The sequence below is a fragment of the Eucyclogobius newberryi genome, unplaced genomic scaffold (genome assembly GCF_026437365.1).
Source record: "Eucyclogobius newberryi isolate DKJ021-1_F unplaced genomic scaffold, fEucNew1.0.hap1 SCAF_1, whole genome shotgun sequence".
NCBI lineage: Eukaryota > Metazoa > Chordata > Actinopteri > Gobiiformes > Gobiidae > Eucyclogobius > Eucyclogobius newberryi.
This window is the reverse complement of record NW_027315723.1, coordinates 12758825-12782877: the sequence shown is the minus strand read 5'-3', so window position 1 is coordinate 12782877 and position 24053 is coordinate 12758825. Positions and strand designations below refer to the sequence as shown.

The window sequence follows — 24053 nt, the reverse complement described above, 5'->3', positions numbered from 1 at the left end:
AATGTATTTGCCTTACAAAGCCTAACAATGACCACAATTCATTTATCATCCATTTTTGCCAGTGCAGGGTTAGTTTTGGTCCTTCTTCCATCTTTTATGAGGTTAGTAAACTATATAATAGCCACTTTGGTACTTGCCTGAATTTGAGCATATTGTTGTTTACATGCACTATAATAATTTTGCTTCAAGGTTGTACATTCAAAATATATTATTTTTACATTCACTCCATAGTCCTGCACTATTTAGCAGACTAAACAATGCACTCACTCACAGAGCGATCCGTGACACTATGCTCACTTCTTTCTCCTCACTACGTGTCACGTGACTCTGGTGTCTGTGTGAAAAAAAATGCAGCAAAACTGATAAAATATGTATGAACACATAGGTTTTATTTAACATGGATCTCACAATAAACAGGCAACAGACCGGATTATCAAACGTTTTGCCTGTGAGGGTGCTCTTTTTACAGCTAAGGTAAGCGGCTAACGTTAGCAACTTTGCTGTGTAGTAGTTTATTTAAGTGGTTTATTCATAATCACGGGTCAACAGTGCATTTTAACAGCTCTTCTGTCTGATTTCATTCAGTCGTGTTGTGTCCAGTTTAAGACCTGTCGCTATCCACTGTTGTTTTTCAAACTCTTGCAATGCATTGTGGTTTATTTTGACCGGTCTAGTGACCAGTGCTGGACACTAGTTTTTGGGCAATTTTAAGTGCACTACTTTTTCACCTGCTGGGCATTGAGACTGCACTACAATGGCATGATCTATGTAGGGTGTGGACATTCTGACGTAGCGCTCTCATTCAAAGCAGAATGTTTGTTTGTTCTTTGTTTAGGGAAGTAAAACTGAATTGAGACATGGAATTGGAGACTTGCTAGATTTGGATTGGCTAGAAGATGGTCTGTAAAGGAGACCAATCAGAAGATTTTGCTAACATTTCATTGGTTTAGTGCTGACACTCGCCGTAAACTCTCGTTCCAAAACACAGTGCTCTCCGGTGGTGTGGGGGTTTATGTGAAGATCAATAAAGGTAATACTATTCTGTTTAACACATAGGCAAAGTCACCCGCCCCCAGAAAGGTTACACAGTGAACCTTATACAATAGTGTGTATTCTTCTACATTGTCATCCCCGGTCTATGCACTTCTCTACAAAGATCTCTTCTCCTATCACACCTTTACTGTAGGTCTCCTGGGATACCTCCTTCTGTTGTTTGATGGACAGCTCAGCGGGGGGACCACCTGGCTAACGTTAGCGCATTGACCAAAGGTAACACCTCCTTTTTCCTTCCCCCTTTCTCTCATCCAACTCCCAACTCTGTGTGACACTTTGTACCCGTTACCTGCCATGAGCCTTCACCTGGTGCTACTTTGGTTGCTGCCGCGTGCTGTGGCTTATCTGTCTTCCCTTTTAAGAACTGGATCAAGCCGGACTAAAGAAAACGGGGTAGAAAAAGTGCTAAATGATTTTCTGTCCAGGGTGTTTATCTGACTTGAAGCTGCCTGGATCTCTTAACTCTAAACATCACCAGTCGCCCCTTGCTCTTGTTGCTACTACTCTCCTGTAAACTGGAGATATAAAATTGCCTATTGTATCTCATATGATGGTCAGGGAGAAGTTTATGTTTTGTGTAGCTTTTGTTAACAAAATGTTGCTGGCTTGATTTGAGATAAAAAATTTAACCATAATTTAGAAGAAAAAAAAGTGTGTTTTAAAGGATATTTGATTCTATTACTATTTTGGGGACACAATTCATGTTAAATTGTAATGCAAGTGTGATGACATCATCCAAGCAACATATTACCAAACAACAGTTTGGTATGGGGGTGGGTTACCCAGGACATACTAAAGGTGAGTTCACACTGCGGCGTCAAATTTATATTCATAGTCTATGTGGACGTAGGTCCAGGGCCTCCAGCGTTTTAGCGGGGAATCCAGAGCATCCGCTGCGGCTCAAATCCTGCATTTTGAGCATTTGACGCGGCAGATAGCACATTACAGAGCTGTTAGAAAAAGAGCAGTCCCAAGTGAAACCAAAAACTCTCTTTATCAGCAGGTCCCGCCCAGTGGGCAGGGCTTACACAGAGTAGGATATAAAGCCTGAGTTCCCAGACTTGATTCGCAGATCTAGAATGACTCTTGGATGAGAGTCGAGACGTTTTGTCCAGATGAATTCAGATGATACAACTGATTTGATTCTACAATGGAACACTCCTGGACACATGAGGGATAACACCAATTTACATAGGCATTTTATACATCCACGTAATCAGGAGAAGCTCAGCTACAAATATAACCATATATAAGCTACTCAATGTACACAGTACATCTACTGAAAGAACAAATGTTTTATGTAAATTGTTGCAGTTTTTTTTTTATCAAAGGTGGCTTCCCGAGGCATAATTGTCTTGTTTTACGTTTGTCCAGTCATATTATTTGAAACCAGCTGGGATGGCCACGTCTTGTTTCCAGTGTCTTTAGCCACCAGGTCATTAGCATATTTACACCTAAAACTTGATTGACATTTATACCAACCATCAAGGCCTCTCAGAAACATTCTCTATAAGTGTAAACAGAAGAGTTCGTAGGACTCTGCACACAATTTATTTATTAACCTTTATTTAAGAACCCATTTAGATCGAGACCTCTTTTTAAAGGGTGATCTGGGGCAAACATTGATGTAAATGTACACATTAATATAATTTTTACTTTATTATGTGCATAAATAGACCATATAGTATTTGGACAACTTACAATAGAGCTAAAGCCCTTGGGCTCAAAAGGTAAAGAGCCCTTGCGTTGTTTATCTTTCATCATCATTTTTTATTATATATTCTGGAAATATCATTATTTAAATTTGCTTTTTTGATTGAGCTTTGCTGAGCACCTTTCATGATTTCATATTGAACAAAGATGTAGAGAGGTCTGATTTAACAAGCATAATACTCCGCAAACCCTTCCAGATGACCTTCTCTGATATTCAAAGGTCAAAAGAAAATGTAATAGGTTTTGAGTGCTGCCTATGTGCAGGGCGAAAGGGAAAAGCGGGCCAACACAGTATATGACAGGGTTCAACAAGTGCTAGGAATAAACCACAACAGTGGAATATTAGTAGTGGAAATCTTCAGTGAAGTTTTAAATGCATTAGTTCTTAGGACAGGGGTCGGCACACCTTTTGGCTTTGGGTGCCTTTCACCTCTTTCATTCAATCGCGATATTGACATTTTTTGTTTCAAAGATTTTTTGGCCCGTAGGCTTTATTAGACAGGGCAGATGGGTGAGAAATGGGGGATGAGAGAGAAGGGAGGACATGTAGTAAATTGTCGGAGTCGGGATTCAAACTCACGACATTGCAGCTGGCTGCTCTTGGAGCCTGGCTCTGTGCCTGTGCTGTGCCTTCATCACTCGACAACTGGGCAGCACTGATACTGCAGTTTTTATATTGTAGTTTTAAAGAAGCTCATTCATTCATAAGAAAATCTGAGGTGAATTGAAGTAAATTCCTGCTTTCTGATGCTTTTTAGTGCTACTTTTAACATTGAAGTTAAAGTTAAACTTAGTATGCTATTTGCTAGACTATTTCCTCCTCACTCACACTTTATTCCTAACAGATTTACAATATGCTACTATATTTAAATGACTCTTTAAATTACGGTACTTAAAGAAGACACTTTCAATGTACTTCGATTTAATGCTGCACTGCTCTCTGGCCTTTTCACAATAAGACTCATTCATCAGCCAGAATATGGAGAGATATTGGTCCGAGCAGCTCTAAGCTGCGGTCGTGAGCACACAGAATGCATATATGAGCGCAGCAGGACCTAATACTTTTTTCTGAACATTTTCCTGCGCTTGCTATTCAAAATCCCTCCGAGTGCCCAGGTGTGCCAACCCCTGTTTTAGGCCTTACCTCCCCAGTGAATCAAGTCCATGCAAAACATCCAAGGAATCAATCTGATAGAAGCATGCAATGGATGAAAAAACAAAACCATGCAGCAAACTGTAATAAAACACATTTACATGCAGACATAGAACATAAGACCACACACATTACCTAATATTCTGTTCTGACACATTTCTATCTGAACCAGTATGAAAGGTGCAGTTAGCATTAGCATCATTAGTGACAGACGGGTGCTGGCAGGGTTTGTTCTGGTCTTAAGTCCTGATATTTGAGTTGCTCCAGTTCCTTGTCCTGTTTTAGTTTGGGTCTTAGTCCGTGGTAGTAATGTTTTGGCTGATTATTACCTAATGCCGTTCTTGCCGGTGTAGCGTCGCTCTTGATCCAGAAGGAGACCCAAGACAGCACCACAGTCAGGATACACGGGATGTATGTTTGAATGGTGAAGTAGCCCATTCTCCTGCTCAGGTCAAAGAACACTGTCATCAGCACGTAGTCACCTAAAAGAGAGAAAAAAAAAAAATATATATTACTGGAAATTCTGTTAATAAAATGTAAATTACGCCAAATTCAGCCTTAAGTGTGGAGCTACAATTACGCAACTAACTGTATCATGGAAAACCTGACATTTTTGCCTGTAATAATATAGAATATGTTTTGCCGCGGTACAGATATATTGTAATAGCATATTTTCTCTGCATCCAAGTATAGAGCGTTTTATTTTCGTCAAAGCAGGAAGTGCGCAGTTAGCATGCTAATGTTTGTCGCGCTGAGCTGAGATTGTTGTTAAAACCGCTTTTAAACCCATTGTGGTGAATATTTTGGATGCTGGGAATACATTAGGTAACTGAGCGATGCATGCGGCGTGTCGCAAAAAGTTTAAAATGAACTGTTTACACGTAAATATCAGGTACAGCACCTTTAAATGACGAAAGATGGGCTTAGGGATGGGGCTCGTCTGAAAACAGCTATTTATGTCACTGTAAATTTGGCACAAAAATCTAAAAACACACTCACAGACATTGAGACCTATGTAAAAGATAATGGTAAAGTTTCTCCGCTCATTCTTTGGGATGCAGCCAAGGCAGTTCTGAGGTGCAAGGTAATTACTTTCACGTCAGCTAAAAAGCAAGAAAAACTGAACAATTTAGAAGCTGACAGTAACCCTCAAATGCTGCAGGAAATTCAAATGATATGCGTTGAGATGAATGACCTGGCCTAACAAGAAATTATAAAAAAAATTGCTCTTCACCAAACAAAGATAATAATTCTAAATGACTAACTTGAAGCTTAAAAAACAACAGGCAGAGAGGACAAGTTTTAACATACAAAACTGCCAGAATAACGAATAATAAAAATACCACAAAACATACTGTATATATTTAGAGTGTGTTCCTTTACTGACCCCATGTGGTTTGGAGTGGCATTTTCTACTCTTGCAACCGCCAATGTTCTGTTTGATTCATTTTCATTTCTAACTTTTGATGAAAATATTAAACTTTGGCATCTTTCTTTCAGTCTTAATCACATCTGATTTTGGCTCAGCTCTTCTCACACCTTGCTTTCCCCCCCTGTTTTTGATAGTCCTGAAATCATTAGCTGATCATTAACATTCGTGCCAGTTGTATTGGCAGTCTCATACATACTTCGTAACACAAACACCAGATTGCCCTTGACAAGAAATATTAAAAAAACAACCCTGAAAAATGACTCAAGGCCTGTCATCTGTCGAATTCAGCACTGCCTTTGTGGTGGAAAGCATTGATCTGAGTTGAAGGCATTTTTAACTGATTTCCCAAAGAATTTGACAGAATGAAAATAAAAGCAATGTCTCTATTTGATGACAGAGTTATCAGTAGTAGTGGAACCGAAGTAGCAGTATAGTTGCAATAGCAGTAGTGAATGTAGTGATAGTAGTGGAAGACTGTAATTGTGGTGAGGTCAGATTGCCACATTAAAATGTACGGCTAGAGAGAGCTTAGTACTAAACATGCAGGGTAATTATTCTGCTGAATACATTACTGGGACATTAACAAGGACATAGCAAAAGAGTTCATGTTTAAGATTATCAAGCAAAATCTTCAGTTGATTGTGAGTTGTTTTTTCCCCCAAATGAGAGCCCCTCTAGATTGGAGACTCAAAAACAGAAGAACTATGAGTGAAGTACTGTAGTACTCTATTTGCTTTAAAGCCATGTAGTTTGAAAGTGTAAAAGGAGGAAGAAGGTATTTAAATCTCTCTAACTCATTCCTGGCTCTCTTAAACCCTTTGGCACATGGCTTGTACTCCCAGGCATGGGGTTTGAGGCAGATGCTTCTACATTATACTCTAAAACTAAATTTACTTATTTACAAGAAAAGTTGGCCACTATAGTTTTGATGTGAGGGTGAAATCTAACTTTTGAGTTGAAGTAATTTTATTATTATTGTTTTTGTGTGTGTAAAGCCTTTGTAGTTGTATTGATTGTGGTAGTAATAGTAATGGTTTGAAATACTACTAAATATTTCATCAAGTACTTTTACCTCTAGGTTTGATTATTTTTTTCAAAGTACTTTTCTTGAGTTGAGTATTTGTTGGTTTCCCATTATTCCCTTTGAATAAGCCATAAAGTTTAAACACAACAACACATGTGAGTTATTAAAGCTGGGGTAACTGATTGTGTAACTTTTACCCGTGTCTTTATTTCCAGCTCTCACAAATCCATAGACACACATTTTTCAGGCATGTGCGCTTTAGAACAGCATTTGATAAATGTTTTATAAGTAGATGCAAACAGCGTGCAGTGGTCCGGTTTTGACAGAAAGTGCTGCTTTTACAATAAATTCAGAAAAGTGTAATTTATTGTTGTTTGTTTAAGTCTTGTATGAACTTGTGTATCAGGTGATGTTGGACAACTTTGAAAATGCCCTAAAGAAGAGTTTAGCAATTGATTCAGGAATCAATTGTAAGTGTTTTGCTTTTATGAAAATGCCCCAGGAGAGAAAATACACACAAACAAACCTTGAGACACTGGATACAACAGACTTTTCATATTGATTTGAATAAAGATGAATAAAGAAGATCCTGTGGAGAGAAGGTCTTTTGTATCAATAGGCTACAACTTACTCATTCTTGTTTGGTTTTAATTATGTACTAATTACTAATTAATTAACTTTTGTCTAATTCTCTTCCGATTTGGAACACACATTTGAAAATATGTTTAAATCCTTATTTATTTTGATTACATCTGACTTCTTCATGTTGTACAACTTTGTCTGTTTTTCTGTGACAATCAATTTTAAATATATATATAATATAATATTTTATAAATATATTTATAAAGTCAATTTTACAACAGTTAGTGTTAAAAAACAAAAGAATAAAAAGTCATAGTTAAGTGTAAAATCTCGTTTTTATATCTATTTTCAACTTTTTGCCCAGTCCAAACGATGACAAGGTCATTTAAAAGCAGTGGAAGTTAAAAAGCGCTAAGAGATTAATAACAGCCTTAAGTATCAGAGAGTGTGTGAGAGAGAGAAAGTTGAATGTCATATAGTTCACTTATCCAATAATCTATATTTTTCATCAACTTGGGTGAAGATAAAAAAGGGTCTTTGACAACCTTGACAGCAATTTTGGCTTTCCAGAGGCATTATACTCAAATGTATCACTTGGTTATTGAAAACAGTTTAATAAGCAGCTTATTAATGCTCTTAGAAACATTTGTACATGGTTTATTAACATAGTAGAAAAAGCTTCAGTTGTAGTCATCTGGACTCAGTTTGAAAAAATAGACGTTTCGACTCTCATCCAAGAGTCATTGTCAATAAAAGAATTTAGATCGAGAACTCCGATATTAATACTGTTCTGTGGTAAGACCCACCCATTGGGAGGAGCCTTCCTGCAGTAGAAAGAGTTGTTTGTTTCAACAGAAACTTCCCCCTTGTATCTACCGAGCTAGCCTATTCAGAATCTTAATGGGCTATTAGAATCCTCTTTGTCTTTGTGAGACCCTGGCTCAACCACCCTGAGTACCTGATTAGCATCTAAATGTCCTTGTCCTGGTCCTCTACCTTTCCAGGGGTTCAGTAACCCATTATAAATAACAGGAAGATTAAACCTTAGCCCTCCATTTCTGTTTAAAGAAGGTCTTTCTTTTTTAACAAAAATAGCTTCCTTGACTCCTCTTTCAAACCATCTTTTCTCCCTGCTTAAAACCTTCACATCACCGTCTTCAAACGAGTGATTAGAGGCTTCAAGGTGGAGATGCACGGCACTCTGAGGTCCTGAACTTGTATTTCTTCTGTTCTGATAGAGCCTCTTGTGTAGAGGCTGTTTCGTCTCACCTATGTACCGTTCTTTACAGCTTTCTTCACTGCATTGGATCGAATAAACTACATTGCTCTGTTTTTGAGTCAGCAACTTGTCCTTTGGGTGAACCAGTTTTTGTCTTAAAGTGTTTCCTGGTTTAAAATAAACAGGGACTTCGTGTTGTCTAAAAATTCTCTGCAGTTTTTCCGACAGGCCAGACACATAAGGGATAGAAACACCCTTCCTTCTCTGTTCAGTTTCCCTTTTGTCCTGCTTCTTGGTTCTCTTCACTCTGTTGAGAGCCCAAGCGGGGTAACCACAGGCTGAGAGGGCATTTCGGACATGTTTTTCCTCTTTCTTCTTGCCCTCTGAGCTGGTGGGCACACCTTGAGCTCTGTGTTGTAAGGTTCTGATCACACCCAGCTTGTGCTGTAGTGGGTGGTTGGAACCAAAGAGCAGATACTGGTCCGTGTGTGTAGGTTTCCTATATACTTCTATTTGGAGTTTCCCGTCCTCTCCTCTGATCGTGGAACAATCAAGGCCAAGCGATTCTCCTTAGCGTCTTCTCTTGTAAACCTGATATGTGGGTCCACAGCATTGATGTGATCAGAGAAGGTTTCCAGCTCTTGTTTCTTAATTGTTACAAAAGTATCATCGACATAGCGGAGCCATAGTTTTGGGGCTATGCCTGAGAATGAGGACAGTGCCTTCTTCTCAAAGTGCTCCATGTACAGGTTGGCCACTATGGGAGAGACGGGCGAGCCCATGGCACAGCCATGAATCTGTCTGTAAAATTGTCCCCGGAATTGAAAGTAAGTGGTGTTCAGACAGATGTCCAACAGTTTACATATGTGTTCAGGTGTCAGTTTGGTCCTTTCCTGTAGGGTGCTGTCTTCCTGCAGTCTGATCCTCACTGCTGCTACTGCATCAGAGGTCGGGATGCAGGTGAACAGGGACACAACATCATATGAAACCATGAGGTCATCTGGGTCCAGTTGGAGATGTTTCACTTTATCCACAAAGTTGTGCGTGTTTTCCACATGATGTACCGAATTCCTCACAAGCGGAGCCAATATAGTTGTTAAATGCTTGGCCACATTGTAAGTGATGGAATCTGTGCTGCACACTATGGGTCTGAGTGGAACCTCCTTTTTGTGTATTTTTGGGAGGCCATAAATGCAGGGCATGGCTTCACCAGGATACAGTCTGTAATACAGAGGCCGGTCTATCGCTTCCTCTTTTTCCAGCCTTTGTAAACAGTCTATCACTTTCTTCTTGTAGCCACTGGTCGGATCTCTTTTCAAGCGCTCGTATGTGGTCGTGTCCTCGAGGAGGGTGTGGGCTTTGGCTTCGTAATCAGCTGCGTTGAGAGTCACAGTGCAACGTCCCTTGTCTGCTGGGAGGATGTTGATGCTATGATCTTTTTCCAGTGCTGAAAGTGCTTTTCTCTCTTCAGATGTGATATTTGAAGGCGGTGGTTTGGCACTCTTCAGGGTCGCTGTGACACGTAACCTCAGGTCTGCAGCCTCCGATTCAGTCATTTTGTTGTTTCCTGTTATTTATAATGGGTTACTGAACCCCTGGAAAGGTAGAGGACCAGGGCATTTAGATGCTAATCAGGTACTCAGGGTGGTTGAGCCAGGGTCTCACAAAGACAAAGAGGATTCTAATAGCCCATTAAGATTCTGAATAGGCTAGCTCGGTAGATACAAGGGGGGAGTTTCTGTTGAAACAAACAACTCTTTCTACTTCAGGAAGGCTCCTCCCAATGGGCGGGTCTTACCACAGAACAGTATTAATATCGGAGTTCTCGATCTAAATTCTTTTATTGACAATGACTCTTGGATGAGAGTCGAAACGTCTATTTTTTCAAACTGAGTCCAGATGACTACAACTGAAGCTTTTTCTACTATGGAACACGCCTGGACGAATGAGGGATTACACCGACATGGTTTATTAACACACAAGTTTTTTTTTGTCAAATTGCTTACAAACTAGTGCCTATTAATACCTTATGAATAGAAACCTTAATTTGAAGCATTACCAAAACACAAAATATATTATATTTTAGACATTAATGGCACTAGTTATCTAACCCTGCATGGTAGCAGACCCTCACCAGTATATATGTATGTATGTATGTATACATACATACATATATATGTATATATGTATATATGTATATATATCTATATGTATATATAATTCTCCTTCGCTTTCTGCCAGTGACATAAAATTGATACTGACATAAGGAGAAAATAGTCCATAACATTTATGGACGAGGACAAGATCCCAGTGGGACAGTCCATATGCTCAAATCATCTGCTCCTCTGTCGGCTCCTGCTACTGCTACTACTAACAGTACTACTCGAACTACTACTAGAACCACTACTAATACTAAATGTAAAATTGAATTTCCCCATGTGGGACAATAAAGGATTATCTTAACCTCAGTCTCCTGTCGTTTCATGTACATTCATCCATCCATCCATTTTCTACCGCTTGTTCCCTTTTGGGGTCGCGGGTGACTGGAGCCTATTCCAGTGACTTTGGGCCTTAGGCGGGGTACACCCTGGACAGTGGCCAACACAGAGACATAGACATTACAGACAGTTCACTCTCACATTCATTCACTTGGGCCAATTTAGAGTCACCAATGTTACCTAACACATGCATGTCTTTGGACGGTGGGAGGAAGCCGGAGAACCCGGAGAGAACCCACGGTAACACGAGGAGAACATGCAGACTCCACCCAGAGAGATCATGTGATGTTGTTCTGGTCCTGGAATCGAACCCATGATCTCCTTCTTGGGAAGGAGCACCCCTTCATGTACATTATCAACATTAATACTGTCTTACAATGATGACATCATGACCCCGCCACAGCTGTCACATGAAGATGACACTGCACCTTTATCAATAGTCTACATTAATAAAACAGAAGTAATTGTTTTAGTTGGATGAAATAGTTTGTCTGGTAAAATTGCTTCCAAATTGCATTGGTGCAATAGTTTTAGCCTCAGCTGTTAAGTTTCTTTTTCCACCCTAAATGACGTTGTTAAAAGCACATCTGATTCCAGTCACAGCTCAGTGGATGTTACCTGATGTCCACATGTTGGATCATAGGAACATAACATCATTCAATGGCTAATTGCCTTATTTATACATTTTTTTCCCAATAAGAGGCGAAACCAACGTCACGTGATCTCTCTGCATGTCCTTCCCAAGTTACCGTGGGTTCTCTGGCCAATAACATCAAAAATGTGGATTATAGTATACAATGAAGTATTGATTTGTTCTACTTCTCTTGTATTTGATTTACAATAAAACATATACAATCATGCCATACATTGCCTCTAATTAGTGGTGCACTGATATGGACATTTTACTGATACAGATGTTATTAGAAACGCTTGGCACCCATATTAGGCCGATATTTTCTGTACTTTGTATGGTCCTTTTGAACACATATATATATATATATATATATATATATATATATATATATATATATATATATATATATATATTTTTTTTTTTTTTCAACAAATAAATATTGCTGTATTTTAAAATAAGGATAAAATCGATTTTAAAATATTGAGTGAGTAAACATTGTAAACTTACATTTGGGGGGAAAAGGAAAGCGTTTAGAAAAAGAAAACGTTATTTCTCTCTGTGTTTCGCTTCTGTGATAGACTATAAGATAAGATAAGATAAGATATTCCTTTATTGTCCCACATGGGGAAATTTCATTGGTGCAACGCAGGTAGATACAGAGATAGATACAGAAGAACAGATCAGAACAGATCTTATAGGAAGTCTGAAAAACACTTTCAGTAGAAGATCTCCTATAAATAAATAAAAACTCCCATAGACAAATAAATAAATAAATAAATACCATTGCATGTGATCACGACAGTAATTGCACATGAATATGTGTCACGACAGCACATAGATTGCACATGAATTTCACAGTAATTGCACATGAATTGCACATGAATTCCAACAGCAATTGCACATATGACAGAAGTGCACATCAGTATTAGGTTAGGTCAGTATTGCGAGTGTTCAGTACTAACATTTTTTGTTATATAGTCTGACAGCAGCAGGAAGGAAAGACCTACGGAACCTTTCCTTCACACATCGAGGGTGGATCAGTCTCTCACTGAAGCTGCTCTCCAGAGCGGACAGAGTGTCCTGCAGGGGGTGACACTCATGGTCCAGCATAGATGTGAATCTAGCTATAATATATGAATACAATTAGTCATTTACACTTGAATTTCCTATTTTATTTTGATTATTTCACAGACTAAAGTGTCTCTCTCCAGTTCGTGTGTCATCGTGTTGCTGTCCATCAGACCCTGAGGAGCTGCTCAGTCTGATCACACCATAGGCGTAAATCTTTGGGGGACGGGAAACCCCCCGCGGCTGATGTTGTGTCCCCCTTTCTAACATTCCCCCTGATTCTCCCTCTGACTCGACCATACAATTAAGTCAGTTTCAAATATGCATCTAAAAAATGTATTAAATCTCTTCAATGTAATTTATTTTTGAAAATGATTTGATATTACAAACCCCCCTCGCTTTGTTCAACTGAACTGTCCACTATAGACTTAAGTCTCAGCTTCTGAAACTGCTTTAACACCTGACGAGATGAAATGGGTGTTTTAGCTGTTTATAACCAGAAAAATAAGAGCGCGAGTGTGAGGCTGAGTAAAGAGAGACGAGGCAACGAACACGTTGGCAGTCAGTTTTCCCTAAGCTGACGGTGCTCTCTAGATTTGCGTGGGTCGAGTTTGATTCCAAACTCACTGCTCCCGCAATTTTGGCGTTCACTGATCCGGCCCAGCCGGTCCTACTCCATGGCATCAACTTTTTCAACGTGCCTTGATCCGCCCCACGTCAATTAAAAAGGTTGCCTTTTGAAATACAGTGTGATTTTGACTACGGTTTTGATTCAGTCTAACATACTTAAAAGCTCTAAACTATTGACAACATGTAGGATCTGCACCTGAGCAATGATACATTTACCAAAGTCATCAGCACGACGTTAAGCATCAAAATGCTGCATGTTTTATTACAGTCCGACTCATATTCACGGAGAAATGAGTCTAATGAGGAACTGAATTTGGAAACACACGTCACTGGTGCTCACTGCCTCTGCTGTCTCTCTAACGTTTACAGCGAGTGCTTGTTCTGTCTGTGGACCAGAGGCTGAAGGTGACACAAGGAGCAGGTTTTACAAACACAACGCAGCAAAACACGTCCAAATAGTGATGCTAGGCCCAGTTTGTGTGCGCTCATTTCAGGCGTCAGTGTCAGGTCGCTCCATGTTCTCTGGTCCCGGCCTGTTTCAAAACTAAAGGGCAGTGAGCGGAGGAGTTTGTGTCAGCACGGAAATGTGGTGGTTGAAAACTCTGAACCAAAATCGTACTGTGGATGTGTTGGGGAATAAACCAACTAACACACAGACCTGTTGCAACTGCCTACACACAAATTATAGGCTTATTGGTGGCTAAGCATTTATAAGTATTTTGGACCATTTAAAAAGCATTTTATAAAAAAAATGTATAATAGTAATATAGCGGTGTAATCCCTCATTCGTCCAGGCGTGTTCCATAGTAGAAAAAGCTTCAGTTGTAGTCATCTGGACTCAGTTTGAAAAAATAGACGTTTCGACTCTCATCCAAGAGTCATTGTCAATAACAGAATTTAGGTCGAGAACTCCGATATTAATACTGTTCTGTGGTAAGACCCACCCATTGGGAGGAGCCTTCCTGAAGTAGAAAGAGTTGTTTGTTTCAACAGAAACTCCCCCCTTGTATCTACCGAGCTAGCCTATTCAGAATCTTAATGGGCTATTAGAATCCTCTTTGTCTTTGTGAGACCCTGGCTCAACCACCCTGAGTACCTGATTAGCATCTAAATGCCCTGGTCCTCTACCTTTCCAGGGGTTCAGTAACCCATTATAAATAACATCAGTTGACATCAATGACTCTTGGATGAGAGTCGAAACGTCTATTTTTTCAAACTGAGTCCAGATGACTACAACTGAAGCTTTTTCTACAATAGTAATATGGCCTATTTACAATAGCATATTATCATTATTGATATATATTGATAATAAAAATAATACTAAGCATACTACTATTAATAATGACAGTATTTCATACATCATGTGTATATTGTACTACTCTAATAGGTTTTTGTTTTCTTTAGGTTTTTGTACTTTTTGTTGCACATATATCCAGTGCATTTGACTGGGACTGGCGACTGTGAAAATACCAATACCAACAAGTGTAACCTTTAAAACCTTTTATTATATATATATTTTTAAATCATCTCATAAGGTAGGTGGGTCTTGGAAAAGCACAATGGAAAGAGACTGCAACGTCACCACCAAATTAATTAAAATGGCAATAGTATAATTAATTACATTTCTAACACTATCTTTCATTTTTGATGAATGATAAACTACGGCACTGACAAAATTCAAGTATTAATATCAAAAATATGTATCACCTTTTGACACAGGAAGAACACAGAAAATCCCCATGCACTCTAAATTTAAACTTGGAAATGTTTGCTCTAACAACTAACCATGTCTGAAAATCTTACCTAACATCTCTTATTACTCAGCGCTCCTCTTCTCCTCCTTTACAAAGCTCTATTTTTAACATTTCTTGGTGAACCCACAAAACCCCAAGGAGCCCCGCCACACAAAACACATCTTCATTTCTGCTGCATAACGGCCAAAAAAATGGACTATCAGGGGAGATTTCAGGAATTTGCGCTGGGATCCTGAGACCAAAAGCTTGTGAAACGTTTTGGGATTTGTCTTTGAAGCGGATCGGGCAAGTAGATAACAGTTTTCAGCGGGAATCCCCCCGGTGGCACTGAGGTCCACTCTACCTTATTATAACGGCCCCTTATGTTGAGCAGGAGCAGGAGTTTGTCAGAGAAATTAATGATGGACTTAAAATAACTCTCCAATCAACAAAGGAGGGAAGAAAGAGAGAGTTTAGTTGCAAGAGTGTTGTGAGCAGTGCAAGAGAGACTTTCTGTGTGTTGCTTTGGTGGTGGGAAAGTGTTTGTAATGTCAAAGGTGTGTCGGGGATTGAGACCTGCGAAGATTTTGTTTGAGGGAAGATTTGAAAGAAGGCAATGGCTTCATGTGAACTCTTATTGGTCTGTATATGAGTTTAACATGAACAGAACCAGGGACGAACCAAGACCAGAGTATAACGAGGACTTAAACCAAAATGTAACCTCCGTTCAAGCTGGACTAAATAAGGATTCAACTATGACTAAACCAGGGCTAAAGCAGACCTACAGTAAATGGAGATTAAACCAGGGCTGAGCCAGGACAAAACGGGGAGGAACCAGAACTCAACCAAGACCAAGAAATCAGGACTGAAAAAGGGCTTTGGAGCTAAAGAAGGGGGAATATCTCATTTTCATGTAATCAATATAGATCTAACCCAACTTCAACAATTACACACACAATTCAGATTCAGAAACTTGCAAAATTATCGAGCCCCTAAAATCTTCTAAAAAAATTACACAAATTAACATAAGGGCAAGTAATTATAGAATTTCTGTTCTGTCCCCTTGTGGGGATTTGTTAGACTCTAGTTTGCGTGAGATTTATGAATTGCTTTATCAGATTTATGAACTGTATCATGAGATGAGATCAGTATATGAGAAATGTGGAAAATTACTATTATTACTACTAAAACCAAAGTTAAACTCCATTAAATGTAAATTCAGTAAATGCCATTACCCTTTTTGGCTCATTTTAAGATTATGCCAGAATAATAATAATAATAATAATAATAACAATAGAACATTGAGTAAAGCTTTAATTGCATTCTATAGTGCCACTTAATAATAAATTACAACTGGAAACATAGGACTCTCTGGCTAATTACCTCATTATTATCTATTGCCACTCCCTGCTAGCCCTTCTGCTAATCACGATTTCTATGGGGAATATTTATGAGGCTAGGTGCAGCGCTAACAAATCAGATTGCATTATGGGAAAAGACAAAGCGGGAAAGATAGAGCCTGTGGTATAAACAAGGTTAAGAGAGGTTAACAGTCTACGCAGTGTCTCGCTATCACGTAATTAATCTGCTGGAACCACGTCAAAGCATTGCACATTCACAAATTGCCCCGGACCTGTTGAACGCACAATATTTTCCTGTGAATTTACAACAAGATGCTTAAATTGAATCAGGAAAAGAGAAAACACAAGGCCTCATAAGTGCGCTGACGGAGGAGGCGAGGAGACGAGAAAGGATTTAATAATTAAGCGTCTTTTGAATGTTTAATCTCGCTGATTAATGTCAATGGAAAAACCTATTTGGCCCATGCACACCTGAGGGGAATTCTTATGAGCTTCTGTCACTACAGTGGAAATAAAGTCATAACCAGTGTACAGTGAGCAACAGGACTGACCAGATTGAAAAGTTAAAGGTGCACTATGTAAGGGTCTGCCGCCTGCTTAGCTTCAATATGTTATTGCTTAAAGGTTATATATTATGCATTATTTGTTATTAGCCTTTAAACATACTCTTGAGAACTTAAGTTTGGCATCTCATGTTTAAACCCCCCCAAACAACTTGTTTATAACAAACAAAATGACATTTGGATATCTGCAGTTTCCCATGAAACGTACTGTGTAATTTCCTCTGCAGCCAGTAGCCAACAGTCAACCATTTAAGATAGAGATTTCACAGGATGCAGCATGGCTCTCATTTCTGGGACTAGGCACGCAACTGTACTAATTGTGAGGATTTATGGACTTAAAAAAGGCAGAGACGATCCTCAAAGCCACGTCAAAGCTACGGCAGTTATTGAGGAAACGTCAGATATAGAGGAAATTGCAGTTACTGTGGAGATTCTGAACTGAAGTGTTTTTTGATGGTGGGGGGTGGATTTTCTAACCAAGATTCATCAAACTAACATGCATGAAGCTAAATAATACTCCAGGTATGTTTTTGTGTTTTTGATGAGGAAACAATGTTAGAACATGGTTAAAAGCTCAAAAAAGCCAATTTTGCATAATATGTGTAATAAGAATGAAAGTTTATTTTAAAAATAAATACATAAATAAAACTAAATAAGTATTATAAATTGCATTCTTTCTGTGAGTAGAGTCACCTCACCACTTTGCCTCCATGTCTCCATGGAGATAGTGTTGAATTCCATATTGTGAAACATTTCAAGTAAAACAATAACTTCTCCTTGGAGACAAGGAGGTGGCAGAGGAAAGTTACATAGTGCACATTTAAAGGACTCATTGATCCACTTGAGACACATTTCATGTTTTAGATCTTAAAATAATGCGTCTTCTATAACTTAACATGACATTCTCTGAGTCAAGCTTTTCCCACATCAGAACTTGAGTTAGAACTCCAGCTAATGTCTGCAGAGGGAAACACATAGAGGAGATTTGCCTCCGACATCTTTTCAAATAAAGATTCACTTCACAGTGCACATTTGAAATATTTCTAGGAGCATTCAAATTTGAGAGAATTTGGAAATATGAATTGCTGAACAAGAATCCCATGTATAGCAGAACATGTTTATTTGCATCTATAATTGTGCCCTCTGGTTGGTAGGCAACAACTTCCTATTAATAACCTTTCAAGTTTACACGTCGCTTCCAAACTCTCATGACAGAAAGGCATCTTGGCCGTTAGTTCCCTCTGTTTTTACCTGCCCTAGGACATCGGATGAAACGTAGCTGTAGCAAACTCCGGCATATTAATGATGAAGCTGCCGCTGAAAACATTCATTAATATGCACTGTCCTAATTCAAATAAATAAATAAAACGTTCAAAGATCATTCCAGTTCATACAAGCAACACAACATATCCCTCATTGACGCGGTGACCTTTGACCCTTGACCCTCACCTGATGTTGTACTGAGCACGTCCGTGGTGTTTCTCAGGCCCATGAAGTCAAACTGGTACAGCCTCCAGTACTTCTGATCCGACGTCTCCACCGATTTCCTCTTCCACTTGTAAATGATCTCGTCTCGCGGGTATCCATCTAAAAAAGAAAAGAAAAAAGAAAACAGTTTTTTAGATACTGATACTGATACACACTGCTACACTGTGTGGTCTATGGTGCTAAATGTGGCTTTATTTACAGCTGAAATAAGTGATAATCTAAAGTATTGGCAGGAATACAGAGGATTCATGGACTAAATGCATACAGTTAAGTCAATCCATAAGAAATGACCCAGAAAATGTCAAACCTCAAGAACATAGCAGTTGGTACTGTTGCAAGATAGGGCCAAATATTACGAACTATCTGCAACTGAGGACCCGAACTATTACCGGTGATAACTTTTTTATTAACCAACAGCTACTAAGTTATTATGTAATGTTCAAATACAATAGAACATTCTTAAATGGGACTTTTAAAATGGACTTTTATGAGCTTTTAACCATGTCATAAAGGTGCTCGCTCATCATTAGATTACTCAGCAGGTTTTGATTGAGCCATGGATTTTTGAATAATCCTGTATTGTATTTGTGGCTTGAGTACTCAGAAAATGTCCCTGCCCATTATGGACGTTCATCATTTTTATAATTATATTCTTTATTAAACCACAAAGCATTATTACACAAGCAAGGTTTAAATGTTTTAGCCATGTAGTCACTTAATTAGGGACAAATAACCAACACATAATAATGTAAAAAATACTTGTGTTTTTCACATTTCTCATTGGTGACTGAAGGAACACGGCGGTTAAATAGTCCCATATCGTCTGAAGTGTATCATATATATTTTTGATACAGTTCTTGAGTTGATATTGATTTTCCCAACTCTTTTTAAAGACCTACCACCATTCACGACAGCATTGTACTGCACTTGAGCCGTGGTAAAAGGTCAATTACAATCTTTAGGACAATTTTGTTTTCTTGCTAAATGACAGATGAATCAGTGCCTTCTATGGTGAGCTCAAAAGTATGTTTCTGTTGCAGAGAATGGATTTGAAACCTATTAAAATGCTTTAATGCCAGACCTGTGGTGCATTCACAGACCTGCGCGTACTTGAAAAACACATTATAGCCCGGCAAGGTTATTGCTAATGACATAAGAAGTGGGTGTAGAAAGAATATCAAATAAAAATGGCTTTAGTTTGACTGCAAAAGAAACATTGGTTGGCAGCTTTTATATGAGCAAGTGGAATCATGTAAATAGTCAGGACAAAAATAACAAGTAGTGATCATAAATTGTGCTTTTTCCATTAAAACAATGCCCTTATTCCGGAAGCCTGTCTGGGCGCCGCCACACACCACGTAATCCTCCTCCTGGTTGTATTAGTTCACATAAGGCTGCCGACCTCCAGAGAAAAGAAGTTCTACACAGACTAAGGGATCTTCTCAAAATGGGTTGAAGCTGAAAAGACTTAATTTTTTTCGTCTCTCTCTAGACCCCCTCCCCCCCAAAAGACTTTGTCTGGCTGTACATAAAATTTTACGCGTGTTAAAACGATAGTAGCTTGATAGACCCTGCTCACCTCGAGTGAACATCCCTGAACATCCTTTAGTAAGTTTATATTTAGAAGTTATGAACTCTCCAAATAAGTTTGTTTACTCAATCCACATGGTCACAGGCCCTAGGGGCCATACGGCACATCCCATTCAACCCAAACTGTGAGATGACCACATTGAGATAGTTTCAAGAGGATGAGAGAGTGAGAAACTAATGCTTCTTGTCAAAACCTGTAATTGTCAATAGCGTGCGTTTAGACCTTAGACATGATGTCAGAATGACAGAAGCAGAAGACGTGAGAATCTCACGTCTTCTGTGATTGGTCGAAACCTCGTGCGGGTTTGTTTTGTTTCCTTCTTCCGGTCAGTGCGTAGCACGTTACTAGAGCCAAATCTCTTGATAATTTTCTGCGCCGCGTCTTGCAGCAAAAAAGCTTTTCCAACTTTTCTGCACCAGCCACGTTGGCGACGGCGACGCCCGTCCCACCCCTTGCGCGGGCCACGGCGCGCCGTGCTCCCCCGTGCGCTCCCAATAGCAACCGCCCGCTCCTCCTGTACGTGGCAGACACCTCGGACGCGCCACATGCGCAGTGGAGGGGTTGTTCAGTGTGGCTTTTCCCGTGGTATAATGGTGGACCAGGTTGAGAAAGTGGCTTTGGTGTATTAACTTTACAAAGTCCAAAAACGGAGGCGGTGTGCTCCGGGGAGAGTTTAGTCAATATCATTATTTGCTCCAAGAGCTGCGTCTTAAAGATTTTTTTTATCGTTGCAGGGTTTGTTTTGGGCCTTCTTCCGGGTCGTGCGTAACAAGCCGCAGGATTTACGTCCAAAAACACTCAAAACGCGCTGCAAAACGCAGGATGCCCAAGACGCGCGTTTACATAGACTTTGAATGTAAACTGGACGCTTTGGACGCTGATGTGTGAACGGGCCATAAAAGCCGTGTTCAAGGCCACCCAACGAATCAGTGCATTGTTGGTCACATGAACATTGAATATTTTGCACAAATCAATCTACTTTATTGCATATTTAGCGGCGAGACCTTTCCGTCGTTCTCCATTTAAACCAACGGAATTCCCGCTGGACCAGATTACAACAGCAGTGCCGATCACGTGGTATAAAGAGGGAAAAGTGGACGGGGCGGAATAAGGTCAATAGCGCTTGAAGCTACAATTTTAGTTTAAATATCCTTTCTATCCTTCAACGTACAATTGTTGAAGATGCATGCTGCCCGGTGGTCCATATGCCAGGCTCCAAGTGCAGCCGGCCGCAGTGTCGTGAGTTCAAGTCCCGACTTTGACAATTTACTGCATGTGTCTTCCCTTTTCTCTCATCCCCCATTTCAACTTTCCTGTCCAACAAAACCTTGCAAAATACTGTAAATTTTACTACATTTAGTCATTGAAAATCTATTGGTATTTTATGACTTACTTTTTGAATATGATGTCAACAACACACAGAAAACGACATCAACTTGAGGAACATTTTGTATCACATGCAGTAGTCAAGGTCACAAGCCAGTCCCAAACCTGGATAAATGGAGAAGGTTGGGAAAGAGCTTTTTTTTTTCTAAAGGAATTGAAGAAGTTGCAGCAGGCAGGTGCAGGTGGCTGAAGTTGCAAAGACACTACAAACGACAGCTGCACTAAAAGAAACACACTAATTGTTGCCTACGTCATTATGTCATGATTATTGAAAAGGACATGATTTGCATGGAAGGGCGTCTGGAATAGAATATTTTCATTTCTAGATACAGGGGAAGCAATAACTTTTTTCCTATGGCACCACATTTTTACAAGAACGAGATTCATTACTGGGCGTTTAATTTAAGGCTAGACATTTTTTCCACTGCAGACGATCAACATGATTTATGATTTTGATATATGTGTTTTGAAAGTGCATTTTTGGAGTTCGGTGTGAAAAGCGGGAAAAAAATAAGACATGAAGCGTTATTCACATTCCACAGCAGGAATGTCTCTCTCTTCCACCTTTGCACGAGTGACAAAAACTGCAGAAGTGGTTAGTTTATAATGGCAAAATAACATCCAGGTGTCTCCAAATCGCTCGTGGCATTCATGGTTCACATCCGACGGGAACTGAAAAACATTTTCTGACTAAATCTCACAATAACCTTTCACCCCGTTTTCAAAGTTGTTCAGAAAAACTCTAGTGTAACTTGTAGTTTTGACCAATTCTTTTAAGATGACTCGCCGCCGTTGTCATGGCAATGTTAAAATGGCAAACTCGCTCCAGCATTAACTCGGATGAAGAGCGAAGTGCTATGGTGAATTTGACCTTTCAGACACAACTGAGCTTTTGTTTAATGTGAACTCAGCACAAAAGTGCAGAAAAGGTGTTTTTTTTTTCATTTTCTAAATAAAATGATAAATGTGCCTGTTAAGTTGAATTTTGCTAAAAATAATTAAAGCCATATTGTGTAACTTTGCAGCAGGCTCAGTTACGAGTAAGGGTTATGGAGAGCTCCTCTTTCTCACTGTCATGCAAAAGTGTATTTTGTCATTGCTTATTTTGCCATAGCAACACATTTGTGTTGATGCTTTAAACCAACGACTATTTACCTATTTAAAAGTCTAACTTTTCTGGTAGAGGGTCCATTATCTTCCTGTTTCCATGGAGATATTATTCAGCCAGTTGGTCATTTACGGCTTTTCGCCACATTCAAAAGATACAATATGTTGTTTGGCAGCTATGGCTAAATTTGCATCACGCAAAAACGAGTAAGGAGTTATCTATTGAATTTGTTCTATTTAATCTTTCCTCTGTTATAACTGTCAGTTATGGAGGAGTCGCAGCAGCGGTGATCGATCAGACGCCGCTCTCTCTCGTCTCATTCAGAGATGCTGCACAGTTCATTTTGGAAAGTGAAAAGGAGCAAGACGAAGAATTAAGAGGCCATGATTGTCAACTGTAAAAACAACTGATCAGAAGTAGCGTTGTCGGACGGGTGTCGAGACGTTCCTGACATTTCATTGGTTGCAGCAGACGTACGCTTTCCAAAACACTCAAGGAAATCTGTCAAACGTGTTTTTTAACGATCTGTATTGTTGTTTTGCGACTCTTTGTGACGCGAATAACAACGGACGACAACGGCGCGAGTTCCACATGTGTTCAGAGTTTACAGATGCTAAAAAGATGTGTGGATACAGCCGTCTATGCTATTTTAATGTCTATTTGGCAGTTCACCTCTGGTTTTTAGTGTGCATACGTGTGTTAAGTTCTGACATCGGCGCTGTTTCTGCTGTGGAACAATGCGCTGCTGTGACTGTGCCACGTTTGGAGAATAGACTAGAACTAAAACTAACAGAAGGTTGACTCTGGCTCAGTTTTTACTTGGAAAAAGCTGCAGTGTGTGTATTTTTTAGAGATTTGTTCATTTTTATTGAATTGTTACTTTAACCGCTAATGACTTGCTTTCGACGCGGTTACTTTTGGGGGAGAAGTATCAGGGAACTATAACAAATGACACATTCGAAGGGATTTTCCCAACAAGCAGCATGGTGAGCCCTACACCAGACATGTTGCACCTTTAAGTTACACACATACTATTCACTGACTATTTACCAACTCATACTAGCTAACTCTGGAACTTTTGTTTTGCAGAAACCAACGAACTGCATCCATCTCCATAGCAACAGACTTTCTCCAACTTCTTCTGTAACTTCACATTTTTCAAATATAAAACACTACAATGCGTCATTTCAGCCCACTACTTTGTACCTTCTCATTACATATTGGAGGAGTGTGGTACATGCAGTTCTATGAGGACCCGTGAATAACCACAGGTACAATGGCAGCCTGTGGATACCAGTATTTTTACTGCTGCTTTTACGTCCGGAGACTGTAAAGTGCAGGGAATTACAACAAAATACTTTTCTGTTCATGCATTCATCAAAAGAACAAGGTCGCAAGCTATAAACGGGAGGAGCTTTTAAGGCTTTTGTCATTCAGAACTGGATTGCCTGATATTTTGGGAGTAAGTAACTTGTTCAATTGGTTTGGATGGAATGGCTTTTGTTGGACCTGATCATTACGCTCCGCTTTAATGCTCTTCAAGTCTAACCATTAGTTTGCTGTTAAGATACTGCACTTACAAAAAAGTGCAGTCAATTAGTTCGAAGGCTTAATGCTGTAAAATGACATCTTTAAATAGACAAAAAACAGAAGGAGCTCATCTGTCATTTATGCTCCAGGACAAACTCTGGGGTTTAAGGTTTATCAAGCTACAGGTCAAAAGAAATACATATTATATTCCTAGTTCTGTAAAATCCTACTTGTTTGATCGACTGTGCACCAGTTCAATGTCTTGCTGTTTTATTTCCTAAGAAAAA

The 24053-nt window shown here is 39.4% G+C and overlaps 1 protein-coding gene across 1 annotated transcript in view; it reads right to left on the bottom strand.

Moving 5' to 3' along the window:
- LOC140379787 (gamma-aminobutyric acid receptor subunit gamma-3-like) overlaps positions 1-24053 on the bottom strand; it is a 154101-nt gene that overhangs the window by 14340 nt on the left and 115708 nt on the right. The window contains exons 7-8 of the mRNA XM_072464311.1: positions 18113-18250; positions 4249-4401 (exon numbers count right to left, since the gene is read on the bottom strand). Of these exons, the coding sequence (XP_072320412.1) occupies positions 4249-4401; positions 18113-18250 (291 nt within the window). The remainder of the gene's footprint in view (positions 1-4248; positions 4402-18112; positions 18251-24053) is intronic.